The sequence below is a fragment of the Vidua macroura genome, chromosome 5 (genome assembly GCF_024509145.1).
Source record: "Vidua macroura isolate BioBank_ID:100142 chromosome 5, ASM2450914v1, whole genome shotgun sequence".
Lineage (NCBI taxonomy): Eukaryota > Metazoa > Chordata > Aves > Passeriformes > Viduidae > Vidua > Vidua macroura.
In genome coordinates, this window is record NC_071575.1 from 72,040,178 (window position 1) to 72,057,122 (window position 16,945).

General features: G+C 52.9%; 2 protein-coding genes across 3 annotated transcripts in view; both read left to right on the forward strand.

Moving 5' to 3' along the window:
• NET1 (neuroepithelial cell transforming 1) overlaps nucleotides 1-4,865 on the forward strand; it is a 56,704-nt gene extending 51,839 nt beyond the window's left edge. For both annotated transcript variants that reach the window (XM_053978962.1, XM_053978964.1), the window contains 7 exons: nucleotides 104-166; nucleotides 582-678; nucleotides 786-862; nucleotides 1,346-1,603; nucleotides 1,840-2,010; nucleotides 2,755-2,941; nucleotides 3,117-4,865. In XM_053978962.1, coding sequence (XP_053834937.1) covers nucleotides 104-166; nucleotides 582-678; nucleotides 786-862; nucleotides 1,346-1,603; nucleotides 1,840-2,010; nucleotides 2,755-2,941; nucleotides 3,117-3,508 — 1,245 coding nt within the window. In that variant the 3' untranslated portion in view covers nucleotides 3,509-4,865. The remainder of the gene's footprint in view (nucleotides 1-103; nucleotides 167-581; nucleotides 679-785; nucleotides 863-1,345; nucleotides 1,604-1,839; nucleotides 2,011-2,754; nucleotides 2,942-3,116) is intronic.
• Nucleotides 4,866-9,754: 4,889 nt separating this feature from the next.
• LOC128808162 (calmodulin, striated muscle) lies at nucleotides 9,755-10,691 on the forward strand. The gene is made up of 2 exons (XM_053979007.1): nucleotides 9,755-10,287; nucleotides 10,436-10,691. Exon 1 carries the CDS (start codon nucleotides 9,802-9,804, stop codon nucleotides 10,249-10,251), a length of 450 nt encoding a protein of 149 aa, XP_053834982.1. The 5' UTR covers nucleotides 9,755-9,801; the 3' UTR covers nucleotides 10,252-10,287; nucleotides 10,436-10,691.
• Nucleotides 10,692-16,945: the final 6,254 nt, after the last annotated feature.

Genomic DNA, 16,945 nt, shown 5'->3' on the forward strand with positions numbered 1-16,945 from the left:
AGGCCTATTCAGGGCAGGCTGTACATCATGGGAGCTGAAAGGCTCTTTCTGAGAAAGACTGGGACTCCAAATAACTCTGGGTGCTTTATCCCCTTCCTCCCAGGCCATCTATGAAATGTCCAGGGGAGAGCAGGACCTGATTGAAGACCTGAAGCTGGCCAGAAAGGTGAATAGGATTTTTCCTGCTGTCAGTGACGACATTCCAGGGAATAATGGGGGGTTTTTTTTTGCACCATCAAACATGACGTGAGAGCTTTATCAGCCCCAGAATCCCCAGTTTGAAAGCTGGCCCAGAAAGCTGACGTGAGCACTGGGCCAGCACTGGTGTGATTGCAGCAAACCCAGCCATAAAAGGATTGTGCAGAGCTGCTTGGGGGCTCCCTCTCCCAGCTGGGAACAGTCCAGACAGGAAAATGCTTTTCATTTAAGTCCTCCATACTTCACACAGAGTGAATATTCTAGCATCAGATCAGTGTTACTCTTTCTGTTGCCTTCACTTATTTAACCTGATAAATCAGTTTAAATCATCAGCTCTGGGGCTTGGCACATTCGAATCTATTTGAATATATTTTATTTGACAGGCCTACCATGACCCCATGCTGAAACTCTCCATCATGTCTGAGGAGGAACTCACCCACATTTTTGGGGACTTGGATTCCTACATTCCTCTGCATGAAGGTAAGAGCAGCTGGGTGGTTTGTGCTCGCTAGGATTTAACCTCTCTGCTTTCTCCTGTCACTCACTGGGGCATTGGTGCAATTCCTCTTTCCCTGTTTCCATTCCAGACTTACTGGCAAGTTTGGGAGAAGCAACAAAACCAGATGGAACAGTGGAGCAGATCGGGCCCATCCTTGTGAAGTGGGTGAGTTCAGAACTTGGAATCAACGGGCTAAAACTGAGTTTAGAGAGCACCTAAAGGCAGGAGCTGCAAAGCTCTGGGGCTTTTGTGGCCATCAGTGCAAGACTGGAAGGGAAATCCTGGCAATGCTGAAAACAATGGGATTCTATCAGCTGGAATTGGCCCTGATTTCACCCCAGAGACTTGGAATGATTTGCTGATTGAGGGTTGAAATGTCTGTGTCTCCTGGACTCTTTGTCCCAGTGTGAGTCCAGGAGTGTTATCCCTGCTAATCCCAAACATTGGGAGCTTCCTGGACTCACCCAAACATTGGGAGCTTCATGGGCTCCAGGTGCTCATCCTCCTCACGAGATCCTCCCTTACTTACCTTTTCTGTTGGGAAAAATACCCCAGTGAGTGCTGTAGAACTCCACGAGTTTGCCATGTTAGTGACATCTGCTTTTCCCACAGGGAATCTGACTCCTAAATCTCCTCTGTTCCCTGTAGTTACCCCGACTCCACGCCTACAAAGGCTACTGCAGCAATCAGCTGGCAGCCAAAGCACTCCTGGATCAGAAGAAGCAGGACAGGAGAGTGCAGGATTTCCTGCAGCGCTGCCTGGAGTCCCCCTTCAGCCGCAAGCTGGACCTTTGGAGCTTCCTGGACATCCCTCGGAGCCGCCTGGTCAAATACCCCCTGCTCCTCAAGGAGATCCTGAGGCACACTCCCAAAGACCATCCCGATATCCACATCCTGGAAGAAGCCGTGAGTAATCCTGATTTGCTTGTTCTGACCCAAGGATGTCATGTAGCAGCTCCAGAAATCTTCCTTAAACCCCTCAGCAGTTCCCAGGGGGATTTTCTTGAGGGGCACAAACCTGTGACAGGGAAAGTGAGGGATCAGTCCGTGTGGATTGCATCCTTAGGAGTTGTGAAGGAGCACAAGCAGAGGTCACACAGGGAAGCAGTTAATCCCTCTTAATCATGTCTTTGGGTTTTTAGATATCCATAATCCAAGGAGTCCTCTCTGACATCAACCTGAAGAAGGGCGAGTCTGAGTGCCAGTACTACATTGACAAGCTGGAATACCTGGATGAGAAGCAGAAGGATCCAAGGATTGAAGGCAGCAAAGCTTTGCTGTGCCACGGGGAGCTGAAGAATAAAAACGGACACGTAAGTCCCTCGTTTTTTACTTAATTAATTCTCTAGCCTTCCCTCAGAACAGGACTGAGAGCCTTCCACCCTTAGGGGTAGTTTGGATACTGGATAAAAGAGCAGAGGAAAATCCCTTATTGTCAGCCTCGTTTTGGGGTGTAAGGGAAAGTTTCCTGCTGACAGCTCCACAATTGCCTTTGGGAAGCTGGAAAATCATTAGCACAGAATGCCCACAGAAAGTGCTCTCCATCCAAAGGGATTTCCTGCCACTGTTTACTTCCCAGTAATGCTCTGACATTCCCCATTAGGAGCCGTGGCTCTTCCAAACAAAAGGGTTCCTGCAAAAGCCTGTTTGGCTTTGGGCTGGGCTGCCTGCAGTTTATCTCCCACCCACTGCACTCCAGGCTTTGCTGCCTTTTGTCCTGATTTCAACCTCAGATCTCCTCATGTTTTCTCTGTTGATTGGGGTTGGGGTTTTTTTTGGCTGTTTTACTCCTGCACACAAGGCATTCCATGCACACAGGAAAGATATGGCTCCTAATCACCCTATCCCAGGCACCTGGGAATCATCATTCCCTTTCTAAGGATCAATAAAATAATAAAAGCTGCTGATGTAATCCTGGTGTGTGCCAGACCTTGGCATTGTCACCGGAGAGTCTGAAAATTACTGTGGGTGAAACTGCAGATAAGGTGGCCTTGAATCCCACAGGATGCGTGACCTCATGGAGCACAGAGTGAACGCTGGAATGTTTTCCCTTCCAGAAGCTCTACGTCTTCCTCTTCCAAGAAATCCTGGTGCTGACGCGGCCGGTGACCCGCAACGAGCGCCAGGCGTTCCAGGTGTACCGCCAGCCCATCCCTGTCCAGGAGCTGCTCCTTGAAGACCTCCAGGATGGAGATGTCAAAATGGGAGGCTCCTTCCGAGGAGCTTTTGGAAATTCTGATAAAGGTATGGGTCCAATCAGCCAGTCCGTGGATTCACAGCTGGGGCTTGGATTAGAAAACATCTTTGTCTCCCTGATGGATTTTTAGGATTGGGAGGGGGTTTTGTTGGGATTTCAAACCTACCAATGGAATCCCTAAACGTCAGCTCGGAGCTGATCTGCCTTTCCCTTTATCTGCAGCCAAAAACATCTTCCGAGTGCGTTTCCAAGACCCCAGCCCGGGCCAGTCCCACACGCTGCAGGCCAACGACGTCTTCCACAAGCAGCAGTGGGTGAACTGCATCCGCACGGCCATCGCCCCATTCCAGAGGAACATTCCCGCCCCCGAGCTCAAGGAGCTGCCAGAGCTGAGCGAGGAGTCCGAGGAGAACAACCCCTCCGTGCCCAACATCCCAGCCCAGAAGCGCCAGTCGGGAATATCCCAGATGGAGCTGGATGAGAGCGCGGCCGAGTGCGCTTCCATCCTGGACTCGGAGGAAGCCAAAGGGGTGAAATCCCACAGAACCTCATCCGGGCACAGAAAATCCAGGGAGAAGCAGCTCAGCGGGAAGCGGAAAGAAACGCTGGTGTAAGGCAAGAAAGGAGCCCCGGTGCCACCCTGGGGGAAAACTGTTAATTTATAAATAATTCGTGTACATTTTTGTACCGGGAGCGCCTCCGGAGCCGCTCCGCGGATCAGATCCTGGGTTTGTGTTGGAATGGCAGCTACTGGTGTGCAGTTACTGTTGAACTGAGGTCTGTTTTTACACTTTGAATCCATGAGGGGTTTCTGAAACCCCCGTGGCAGATCTGAAGAGCAAATTTGGGTTCCTGGAAGTTTTCCACAGCCGTGGTAGAGGATGGAAAATAAAGTGGAATTTTGGGCAGCACAGGGGGTTTTGATCAGCACTGCAAAAGTCCTTTAAAGGCCACAACACCTGAAGTGACTCTGGTGTGTGGTTATGGTAATTCCTGCAAATTTCCCAAAAAGAAAAATCCTATAAAAACAGACCCAAAGTTCAACAGGTTCTCAATTCACCTACTGGAATCTTTGATCTCTGTGTGTCCTTTGTACATTCCTCTGTCTCACTCTTGTATCTTGCCAACTATTTAATTTTTTTATTAGTTTTGTTTCGAGTTTGGGGGTTGGGATTTTGGGATTTTTTTTTGTTTTCTTTGATTGGTTTATTTTTATTTTTGTATTTTTGTTGCTCAGACTTGGCATTTCCTTTCCAGTACTTGATCCTTCGTGCTCCGAGGGATGATGTCCCAACTGTCCCTCACATCACCCCGGAGCAATCCACGGGCTGGGGGGAGACACTACTGAAAGAGAACTGCTTTACTCTAGGGTGTAGGAAGGTTGTAGGCACGTTGTAAAGGGTTTGGGGAGCAGTGAGTAGAGGGAGTAGCAGGGAGCAAAGGTAGATTCTGTGTTTTTGTTGCCTTTTGGAAATGAAACGCTTCCCACTGGGAAGCAGGACTTGGAGGCAACCAAGGGGTTCTTGCATGTGGTAGAAAGGTAGAGGAGAGGAAGTGTTGGAGGTGTGAGGAGAGGAGAAGGAGTGGTTGTAAATACTCAGGGTGGCAGCACTGCCATCTTCTAGCGCTCCAAAGATCCAGGGAAAATCCAGGGAAAGACCCAGCTTGGGAATGGCACTGCAGAGCGTCGTGGGAAGCAAAGTGGTGACAGCGGGGTGTCCCTGAAATCCAGCACTGGGGACTGGGATCCTGCAATCCCTGCCACCTGAAATCCAGGACTGGGGAGCCATATCCCAAAATCCAGGCTTGGGGAGCTTGTTGGTGACTCCACATCCAAGGATTGCCATTGCCTGTCCCATATCCGGCTGGGAACTTTGGGAATGGGCAGAGGGTGTACATAGACACAGCATGTGGTTCTCTGTAAATGTTGTACAGTTTCCAGTGCCAAGTTCCATTAAATTCCTGACGGCCTCTCCTGCTTCATCCGAGTCCTGCCTGGGAGGGAGGGAGGGAGGGATGTGTTGGCTCTGGCTGGCTCTGGATAAAGATGGATCTCTCCAAGCTGAGGCTCCAGGAGGAACCCCTGCCCTCCTGCCATGGTTCTTCCGTGTCCTGTTGTTCCGCCGTGTCCAGGCAGGACACGAGCACAGCAGCTGAGTTCATGGACTCTGCTCAGTTCCTCAGGGAAAAGGGAGCAGTGGGATTCTCCTCGCCCACGGAGAAGATCCACCCCCATCGGCTGGAGCGTCCTCATTTAGTAAATGTTAAACCCTTGGGAAGGGGGATCCTGCTGGGCTGATCCCAAGGAAGCTTCCAGGGAGTCGTACCAGGATAAACCCATCCAGTCTTCCCAGTTTTCCCAAAAACCTCCAGCCTGACCCTGAATGGGGGATCCGGGCTCAGCTGCAGCTCCAGGAGAGCAATCCCAGCTCCAGGCTGGCCCCGCTCCCCCGGGAGGGCAGGAGCGGCTCGGTTTTAGGGACGGGATTTACACGTTTACAGATGGGATGGCACGGGATCCATGGGATGGGAGATGATGGATGCCAGGATCTCTGCCAGGGAGGGCGATCCCAGCTCCAGGCTGGCCCCGCTCCCCCAGCAGGGAAGGAGCAGCTCGGTTTTAGGGACGGGATTCACAGCTGAGCTCTGACCTCTGAAGCTGATTTGATCCAGAGGGAATTCAGCCCGTCCCGAGCAGGGAGAAGCTGGAAAAACGGCTCCTCCTGCAAAAGAGCGTCAGCGAGCTGCTGGAGCACAGGGAGAGGAAATCCCATGGATTGTCTGCTGGGCTGAATCTGTGTCTCCTCATCCTGCAGCCAGCAGCAAAGCAGCCAAAAATCCTTAATTCCCTTAGGAAGTAATTCCCTTTAAATAATTCCCCACGACTGCTGCTGGTTCCTCTCCCTGCTCAGTCCCTCCTGCAGGAATGTGCAGCCGTCTCAGCCCTTCCTTCTCCAGACTAAACAAGCCCTGCTCCCCTGGATTCCTCACATGGAATTCCATGGGATCCCGGCTCTCTGCTGAGCCAAGACCCCCCCATCCCATGGGCGTGGAGCCCCGGGATAGAGCGGGATAAAATTCCCAAGGGTGGAGGGGAACCTGTGGTGACATCCCTGTGCCAGGAAGGGACTGGGAACGTGTCCGTGCCCACGGATGTGGCACCTCCGCCCTGCCCTGGGTAAGCAGCTCCCGGATGGATCCGTGTTTGCCCTCGGGATCCACCCAGCTCCGGAGTGGAGCCGACGCCTCCAGGGTTTCCAGGTGGGACCGTCCCGGAGTCGGGATCAGAGCCGGGGTCACTGTGGGGCAGAGTCCTCTCCAGGAATTCCCACATCCCAATCCCAGCCTCTTCTCCACGGGGACATCGACGATCAGGGTCCCTTCGCTCCAGCTTTAGGAGCTGCCCTTCACTTCGCCCTTGGATTTGGGAATCTCCATGGAAGCAAAGTCTAAAACAAACCACCGAATCCCAAATTTTACTCCCAACAGCCCCAGAACCCTCACAGCCATTTCGGATATTGACCCCAAGCCCACCCTTTCCAAAATCCCATTTTCCACACTAAACCACGGCGTAGTTTTTGCGGGATTTTGTGGAGATTCCTCCCCATCCGCACAGCCGCTCCTGGGATCAGTCTGGGCTCGTGCAGGGACACGGGGCCCCACGGAGCTTCCCCTGTCGGAGCCGTTTCCCTCTCCACCTCCCAACTTTCTCTTTTTCCATGAATTCACCCCCCGCCGTGTCTGCAGCTGCAAACCCAGACACATCTGTGCACATCTGGGCTGGCCTTGGCAGCCGAGCCGCCTCGGGAGAATCCAGCTGGAAGCTTTTCACCTTCTGGACTGGGGGAATTTTTCCCCCCGTTCCCTGGATTAGGCCCCTCAAAGCCAGACACCGAGCCTGGAAAAACTCCGTGTGAGGCTTTAACGGGGCCCTCCTTCATCAAAGCAGCTCCAGGTGGAGACATCCCGGGAAATTCAGCTGCCAAAAAACCCGGCGGCGGCGGTGGCTGCGTGCTCCCGATCCCAGCACGGTGGTCTCCCCTTCCCTGTCCCAGCCCACAGCCCACCCCGGATCCTGTAAACAGGATTAGGCCATAAATCACGGGATTTTATGGGCCAGCAGGAGGTTTTATTGGGATAATTACCCTGACAAATGAGGCGCAGTTAAGCACAGACAAAATCAAGGGCTGGCTTTGACCTCATCCTGAAAATTGATGATGGGATGGGATCCATGGAATGGGATGGGATGGATGGGAGATGGTGAGTGCTGGCAATGGGTGCTGGTCACAGGGATGTAAAGGAATGGGATGGGATGAGAGGTGATGGGTGCTGGCCATGGGGATGGGATGGGATGGGATGGGATGGGATGGGATGGGATGGGATGGATGGGAGATGGTGAGTGCTGATCACAGGGATGTAAAGGAATGGGATGGGATGAGGTGATGGGTGCTGGTCATGGGGATGGAATGGGATGAGAGGTGATGGGTGCTGGTCATGGGTCTGGGATGGGATCCTTGGACTGGGATGGGTGATGGGAATGGGATGGGATAGGATGGGATGGGGTGAGAGGGGGTGGAGTGGGATGGGGTGGGATGACAGGTGATGGGTGTTGGTCATGGGGAGATGATGGGTGCTGGTCATGGGTCTGGGATGGGATCCTTGGACTGGGATGGGTGATGGGAATGGAATGGCATGGGATGGGTGCTGGTCATGGGGAGATGATGGGTGCTCATCATGGGAAAGGGATGGGATGGGATCCATGGGATGGGATGGGAGATGATGGATGCCAGCAATGGATGCTGGTCGATGGGATGGGAGCTGGGCACTGGGATGGGGATGGGAGATGGTGAGTGCTGGAAATGGGTGTTGGTCAGAGGAACGGAATGGAATGGAATGGAATGGAATGGAATGGAATGGAATGGAATGGAATGGAATGGAATGGAAGGTGATGGGAGCTGGTCATGGGAATGGGGTTGAATGGGATGAGAAGTGATGGGTATTGGTCATGGGGATGTGATGGGAGATGACGGATGCCAGCAATGGGATGCCAGTGGCAGGGATTTCATGGGAAGGAAGCAGCAGATTCCAGCTTTGATCCACACCAAGGGCCACCCCAGACAGCACAACCCCTCCACCCTCAGCCAGGTGACACAGGGACCCCAGATCCTGAACTCCAACCCTGAACCCTCCCAGGCCTCCAAACCCCGGTGATCTGCCGGGATTTGCTTCTCCCAGGCGGATCCGAGCCAGCTCCGCCTCCCCTGGGCTCTTCCCGGCAGTTTGGATCGGATCTAATTAAATCTGGAGCAGAGCAGCGAGTGTGGGCAATCAGACAGATAATTAGGGAGCAGCTCTTGCACAGGAGGAGCTGCCAGGGCCTCCCCTCCCCGAAACCTCTCACCAGACAGGTTCCCAGCACGGCTCCCACAATTCCTCCTGGGAATTGCAGCGTTCCACATGCCCAGAGCTTTTTCCGTGTGAGGTTTTCCCCAGGAGGACAATCCCCTCCCAGATTTATCCCACCATTCCTCAGGTGTCCCTCAGTTGTCCCATGGGCTGGGTTTTGGGTTGTGCCCTCCAAATCCCACAGCTCGAATTCCTCACTGGGAATAAACTGGGATCAACCGGTGCCGATTTCCCGTAGCTGAGAAAGTTAAATTATGTTCTGCTGTGGAACTTCCTGGTCCAGCAGCTCCTTGATCCGGCTGGTGAAGGTCACTGGACTGTTGCGGGCACAGGGGAAAGAGGAAGGGATGGATGGATGGATTCCATCCATTCATGGATGGGATGGATGGATGGATGGATGGATGGATGGATGGATGGATGGATGGAATCCATTCATGGATGGGATGGATGGATGGATGGATGGATGGATGGATGGATGGATGGATGGAATCCACTGATCTGATGGCATCCATTAATGGATGGGATCCATGGATGGATGGATGGAATCCATTAATGGATGGGATCCATGGATGGATGGATGGAATCCACTGATGGAATCCATTAATGGATGGGATCCATGGATGGATGGATGGAATCCACTGATGGAATCCATTAATGGATGGGATCCATGGATGGATGGATGGATGGAATCCATTAATGGATGGGATCCATGGATGGATGGATGGAGTCCATTAATGGATGGGATCCATGGATGGATGGATGGAATCCATTGATGGGATCCATTGATGGGATCCATGGATGGATGGATACATGGAGAAACACCCCCTCATTTGTCACTGCCCCCTCCTTTACACCCTGAGTAAGAGATGAGTAAACCCAGCCTGACAGTGGGGAGAACCCTCCGCTCACCCCTGAGTAACAGGGCAGGACCCCACACGCCTGCCCTGATCCAGCCCCACGTCACCATCCTGGATCCAGCCCCGGAGGAGGCCCCAGGGGTGACTCAGGGCCCCGGCAGCTCCGGACAGCCGGGATCTGCCGGGACCTGCACGGGGATCCTCCTTCAGCGCCTTCGATGTGCCTGGGGCTGGGGAGGCTGGAGGGGGGGGAGACTCCTTCAACTCCTTTGTACAGCTCCAATCCTCTCCAAAATATCCCTAAAACTGGGAAAATCACGTGTGTCACCCCCACTGCGGCCTCCCCCCGAAACCACGGAGCCACAGCCCAAATCCCTGATTAGGGCTTTGTGGGGATCTGGCCCCATGAAATGCCACCGTGGGAGCAGCGGGACGAGAGCCAGGCCGGCCCCGGGGGGTTGGGTCACTCTTCTTCCCCAGCTCCCAAACCTTCTGGATCCACTCCCATTGCTGCCTCCTCCTCCTCCTCCTCCTCCTCCCGCTGCCGATCCAGGGAGAGGCACTGGGAGGGAGGAGGCTCCGTCTCCTCCTCCCCGCCTCGCCTCGGCGTGCCGGGACAGAGCCGCGTGCCGGCGGGAAGCACCATGGCCGAGCGGCTGTCGGAGGAGAAAATCGCGGAATTCAAGGAAGCTTTCTCCCTCTTCGACCGCGACGGCGACGGCTGCATCACCACCAAGGAGCTGGGCACCGTCATGCGCTCGCTGGGCCAGAACCCCACCGAGGCCGAGCTGCAGGACATGGTGGGCGAGGTGGACGCCGACGGCAGCGGCACCATCGACTTCCCGGAGTTCCTGTCGCTGATGGCCAGGAAGATGAGGGACACGGACAGCGAGGAGGAGATCCGGGAGGCTTTCCAGGTTTTCGACAAGGATGGGAACGGCTACATCAGCGCGGCGGAGCTGCGGCACGTCATGACCAACCTGGGCGAGAAGCTGACGGACGAGGAGGTGGACGAGATGATCAAGGAGGCCGACTGCAACAACGACGGGCAGGTCAACTACGAGGAGTTCGTGAGGATGATGACGGAGAAGTGACGGCCCCCGTCGGCCACCTCCGGCTCCATTCCGCAGGTAACTCCCTGGGACGCAGCATCCATGGAAAATCCCCAAATCTTGGCTCCCCCTCCTCGTGTTGGTTGGTTGGAAAAAATCGATTTTTGTGGTGCTTTTTTTTTTTTTTTTTTAATTTTTCCTTATTTTTTTTTTTTCTTTCCCATAGGGAACAGAGGTTGTGGTGGTTCTCCCCCAGCCCCTCCATCCCCTCCCACATTCTCCACGTTGGAAAAATCCTCTTTTATCCCAGTTGGAGCGTCACCAACTGGCGTCTGCATCAGATGTGGGATGCAGATGGATTTGGGGTCCCCATGGGATGTCTCGTGTCTGTAGATATTCCAGAGGCCACTGAAAATTCCCTGACATCCCTGAGTCCAATAAAAACGTCCCCCCACATCCTGGTGGCTACTTCATTCGGCTTCCCCTTGGGATCCCTGCTGAAAAATATTCCCTCAAATCATCCTGGTCAGGTTCAAACCCCTCCTCATCTCCATCCTCTTCCCGAGAAGCTGGAAAGATGCCGGAGACCAGGATGTGGCCTTCCCCATCCCACATCTCACCACTTTTGGGATCTGTCTCCACCCCCAGGATCTCAGGGGTCCTTTTCCCTCTTCCAAGCTGGATTTACCCCTAATCCCATCCCAAAGCTGAGCAGAGCAGGATTCACCTTCCCTGGCCGTAATCCCAAACTCGCCGTGACTCAGTTTCCCCACAACGAGGGGGAATCCTGGGATGGGATCATTCCCTCCACAGAGGAATTGGAAGGAAAATTCATTTCAACGACTCTAATTAATGCTCCGTTGCTAACGAGCAAACGGGGCCGAGCTGCTCCGTGGGGAACTTGGGATCCGCCACGGCTTCACCCCCCGGCTCCAGCCCATCCCTGGGGCTGGGAACTTTGGCAATCCCAGTTGTTTTCCCGGGAAAACCGGGCGGGTCCTGGCAGAGCCCAGCACACCCACGCTCGCTCCCAGCACCTTCTCCCTCACACTCCCAGCATGGGAGCGGGGCAAAGTCCAGCCCCAAAATCCCTAAATCCAGCAAAATCCGGCCGGAAAAAATTCCAGGGTCACGCCGGGCTGTTGTAATGGATGGCTAAAATTAGTCCTCCCCATAAACCTGGATTATTTATTTCATGCCAGGGTCCAACTCCAAACCAATCCGGGTATTTTTAGGCCTGACCTTTTTTTTTCTCCTTCTATTTTCGGGTTGTTTAAGTCCCGGAGCGTTTTTTTCGCTCCGCTTATCCCGGGATGGTTTTTCCTAACGATGATCCTGAACGGGAGCCTGGATCCCGGCCCGGCAGCTCCATCAACAACGGAGAAAGTTCATCCCTGTTTTCCCATTTTTCCCCAGATTTGGTGCTCAGGAGAGCGGTGGGAAATTCCCACCAGCATCCCTTGGGTTGGACACATGGATGGACAGGATGGTCCCGTTTTTTTCCAGCAGGAAAAGGAGGGGATTTTCCTTCCCAAATCCAGGTTTTCCTCCCCATAGTGTCCCTCTGGAGGAGAAGGAGCTGATGGAATTGCAGGATCCGGCCCAGCAGATCCACGACCAATGGAATTCCATCTGGTCTTGGTCAATAATTAAATTAATTTAGGTCCTGGGGATGCACTTGGAGCCTGGGAAGTTTGGAGGATCCCTGCCCTCTCCCTGATCCCTCCACATCCCGATTTTCCACCCTAAAGCTTGGTCAGGATGTTCCTTGCACCTGGGGATGGGGATTGATGGATGGGATGTGGAACAGGGATCACCTGGGATTGGACCTGGGCGTTCATCCAGTGTGGAATCTGGGACAGGGATCCCCTGGAATAGATCCTGGAAGATCATCTGCTACGGGATTTGGGATAGGGAATCACCTGGGAGGGTCCTGTGGGATCATCTGGTGTGGAATCTGGGACAGGGATCACTTGGGATGGGAACTGGGAATCATCTGGGATAGGGATCACCTGGACTAGATCCTGGAAGATCATCTGCTATGGGATTTGGGATAGGGAATCACCTGGGAGGGTCCTGTGGGATCATCTGGGATAGGAATCACCTGGGAATGGACCTGAATGATCATCCAGTGTGGGATTTGAGATAGGAATCACCTGGAATGGCTCCTGGGAGATCATCTAAACCAGGACATGGGGTAGGAATAACCTGGGATGGGATCTGGGGGATCATCCACAGTAGGGATAACCTGGAATGGATCCTGGAGGATCATCCAGTGCGGGATTTGGGATACAGGGGTCACCTGGGATGGGACCTTGGAATCATCTGATCTGGGAACTGGGATAGGAATCACCTGGAATGGGTCCTGAAGGATCATCTACTGTGGGATTTGGGATAGGGGTCACCTGGGATGGGTTCTGTGGGGTCATCCAGTGTGGGATGTGGGAAAGGAATCACCTGGAGGATCATCCAGTGTGGGATTTGGAGCAGGGATAATCTGGGATGGGAGCACATGGAATGGCCGATGAGGGATCCATGGAATGGACCATGAGGAACCCCTGGGGTGGATTTAGGGTGGGACATGGGGATCAGCTGGAATGAGATGTGACTGAGGGGATCCCTTGGGATGTGACTGGAGGGGAAATCTCCTGGATCCAGACTGTGGCAGCTGCTCCCACCTCCACCACGGACAATCTCCCACCACTTTTCCAGGTATTTTCCAACAAAAAAAAAATCCACTGAGGGTTCCAGGACCACCCAAAAACACGAATCCAACTCTGCCCCCATTGCTCCCCTTTCCCTGCTCACCTGGACATCGTTTTCCCCCTAAAATGGGATTTTTAAGGAAAAACAGCAGCTCAGGAACCCCCCCCCCCAGCATCCCCCATCCTAAAGGACCGGAGATGTTTGCTCCAATCCTGTGGAATCAATCCCAAATTCTCCCCATTCCCTTGAATTTTAGCAACCCGAGATGTTTCCATCCCGTTTCAACAACGAGGCTTTAAAAAAAAAAAAAAACAAACATTAATTAAATTTGGGAAAGCAACACCGAGACCTCCCAAGGTTTTCCCAAAGGAAAAGCAGGATTTTTTTTCCTCCCAGTTTTCCCCATTTTTCCCCTTTCCAAGCCCCCTGGATCCGTGGCTCCCTGCCCCCTCCCCGGCAATAACTCTGCCCCTGAGCAAACATGACGTGGTGCCTGGGAAATGTCTACGGGAAGAGGAGGCCCCTCCACGTCCAGCTGCCAGAAAAAAAGTCTGGAAAAACGGCTCTGGAAGCGGGATTGCTCCAGGTTGGTGGGGTGAGGGGTTGGGGATGGGGAGCTGGGCTGGGAAATCAAGGCAGGTTCTGCACGAGGGGACAAAAACAAAGCCCAAAAATCCGTTTATAAACTCGTTTTTCCAATGTTTGCTTTGGAAAAAAAAAAAAAAAAAAAAAGAAGAAACGGTTCCATTTCCCTGGGGTGTTTTTGTAACCTGTTTTACAGGGATTTTTCCCCCTGGTTTTCCACTTTCGGGTTGTTTGTGGAAGGAGAAAATCCCGTCTGCGGGAGAAATGAAAAGAACCACACAAATCATCCCAAAATCAGGCACGGGGAAATGTGGGAAGCATTGTCCAGGGATGGCCAAAATGATGGAGAACGGAAAAATTTGGCGCCAGCTCCGGCACTGAGGCTGAGGTTGTACCAGATGGGGAAAAGCTCTGGGAGAAAATCCCTGATTTGGGGGCTGGAGGGGGTGGGTTTATCTCCAAATTAATTTTTTTTTTTGGCATTAATCCCTCATGGAAGTCAGGGGATGAGGAGAGGGGACAAGCAGGACAGGGAGATGGGAATGAGGAGAAGGAGAGGGGACAAATGGGATGAGGAGAGGGAAAAAGAGAGCAGAGCTGGGGACAAGGGAGGGGACAGGAGGGACCAGGAATTGGGGACAGGAAGAACCAGGAGAGGGGGAAACCAAAACATGGAATAAAGAAACGGTTCCGTTTCCCTGGGGTGTTTGTTTAACCTGTTTTAAATTGATTTTTTCTCCCTGGTTTTCCACTTTTGGGTAATTTGGGGAAGGAGAAAATCCCGTCTGTGGGAGAAATGGAAAAAACAGGAGATGGGGACAAGAAGGGGTGGGGGGCAAGATGGGACCAGGGGACAAGGAAAAGTGGGAGGAAGAAACGGAGAAAAGCTGGATCGGGAGAAGGGACAAGGGGACAAGGACGAAACTTTGGGCTGGGGATAAATGGGAACAGGAGGAAAACGGGACAAAAAAGGGGACCTGAAGAAACCAGGAGATGGGGACAAGTGGGACAAGGAAAAGTGGGAACAAGAGGCACAAAGTGGGACCAGGGGACAAGGACAAGGCTTTGGGGTGAGACAATCCCGGTGTTCCCGCAAGGAGGGGCCTCCCCAGCCCCTCCACCCCATTCCCAGCGTTCCCAAGGTAAATCCCAAGGGATTTTGCCCAGGCCTTGGGGCTCCTCCAGCTGCCCCCACATCCCACAGGGCTCCTCTCCTCTTCCACTGCCCAGGGGCTTTTCCAAACTCCAAATCCCAAAATATTCCCCAGGGCATCAATCCCGAGGGATTCGGGAGCGTGAAATCCAAAAATCCCAGGCAGGGAATTCCAGCAGCCCAGGATGGGCAGAGGTGGCTCCAGCCCGGCCGGCTGGGGAGGGAATTCATCTGGAAAAGGAGTTTGGAGGCGCCTGGAGGGGTTTGGGAACATCGGGAAAGATCCCAAACCCCGCAGATTCCATAGGGGGGGTGAACCCCAACGAAAACCCTCTCCAGCCCAAAATTCCTCAGAAAAGTCGGGAATCCCTGCGGGGGTTAAGCGCAACCGGCGCCGCTCGGTTTTCCAGCCCCGCTGGAGCTGTCAGGAATTTTACCAGACGGGAATTAATAGGAACATGAGCTCAGCCCCGCGGGCCGCCAGCCCCGCGTCACCACGGCCCAGCCCGACGGGAGTTTGGGAATCTTTTCCCTCTTTTTTTTTTTTTTTTTTTCCCGCCGGGATAAGCGGGAGGATGGGGTTGCTGCTCCAGAAAACACCCCCAGGGATAAACAATTAAAATTCCCACCCCTTCCCCATTCCCAGCTCCGCTTTTTCCTCCGTTAAAAATTCACCTGAAATTCCCAAACTAATCCCAAATCAGCTCTGGGAAGGAAAAATAAAAAAAAAAATTTAAAAAATTAAAAAAAAAATTAAAAACAAAACAAAACAAAAAAAAAACACAAAAAAAAAAAAAAAAGAAAGAAAAAAATTAAAAAACAAAAAAAAAAACAAAAAAAAAAACACAAAAAAAGAAAGAAAAAAAATTACAAAAACAAAACAAAACAAAACACAAAAAAAAAAAAGGAAAAAAAAAACTGAAAAGAAGGAATTACAATTTTATTTTCCCCCCGTTTTCCCTGATTTTCAGCCTATCCATGGAGGCACAACCTGCCCTGCGCTCCCCCTTCCCTCCCTATCCAAGTCTTTCCCGAAATTCCTGCTTTTCTCCTTAAAAATGCACCTGCCCCGAGCCCAGACCAGAGGGAATTTTATTTTATTACAGATCTGGGAATTCCAAGTCTTTTTGAGACCGTGAGAATTGGAGTCTGGAGGTGGGAACTGAACCCTCTGGAGGCGATTTCTTGTTCCCAAAAAAAAAAAAAAAAAAATCCGGAATTCCCAAAACCAGGACTAGCGGGGCCCGTGTTTGCGGACTGGGCTTTGCCGGGATCAAAGGGAATTTGGGATTCGCGGTTCCTTCGCCTCCCGCCCACGGGAAACCGCCCGGGCTTGTTGGAGGGAGCAGAATTCGCCAAGTTTTCCCAGGATTTGGGACGAGCGGGGCTGGTGCAGACCCTGCTGGTTGGGAATTCCCATCCCCGGAATTCCGGGAGCTTTTCCTGGGGGGAGCAGCTCCGCCAAGCGGCGCCGCGCGGGGAAGAGGCTCCCGCGCCCGAATCCCGCCGCATTTGGGGTTTTTTTCCCAAAAATCCTCCCAAAAATTCCTCCGCAAAAGTCCACGGGCAGCTCTTCCCCATCGCAGCCGGCTCCGGGATAAGGACCCGGTGAGGAAATTGGCTGCAGAGAATTCCTTAGGGGGAAAAAAAATGGGATTATCCCGTTTTCCCCAAGCATCGTTTCCCTCCCTGTTTCTTTGGAATGTTTCCAGCCTCTGATTCCTTCCAGAGGCCAGGATTTCTCTGGGAAGATTCCCCAGCCCCAGCCTTTCTTCCCAGGTTTTCCCTGGGAAATGAGGAATGAAAGGTTTTGGGAAGGGGATGAACATTGTGGGTTTTTTTCTTTATGGAATCATGGAATGGTTTGGGTGGGAAGGGACCTTCAGGATCATCCAATTCCAACCCCATTCCATGGGCAGGGACAATTCCCTATCCCAGGCTGCTCCAGCCTGGCCTTGGGCATTCCAGGGATGCAGGGGCAGCCCCAGCTGCTCTGGCAATTCCAGCCCAGCCAGGAATTCCTAATTCCCAAAATCCCACCCCAATCTCCCTTTCCCAGGGAATTCCCTCCATTCCCAGCTCTCCCAGCCTGGGATTGGATCCAGCCCCACCCCGACTCTGCTCCAGGAAGGAATTTTGGGATCCAGGGGCTTCACTGGAAGCTTGGGACTCCAGGAAGGGTCTCCCTTCCCTTTTCCATCCCCAACTTCCATAAAAATCCCTCGGGATGGATTCTGAGCCCCCTTGATCCCAGAATCCCGGAATGGTTTGGGTGGGAAGGGACCTCAAATC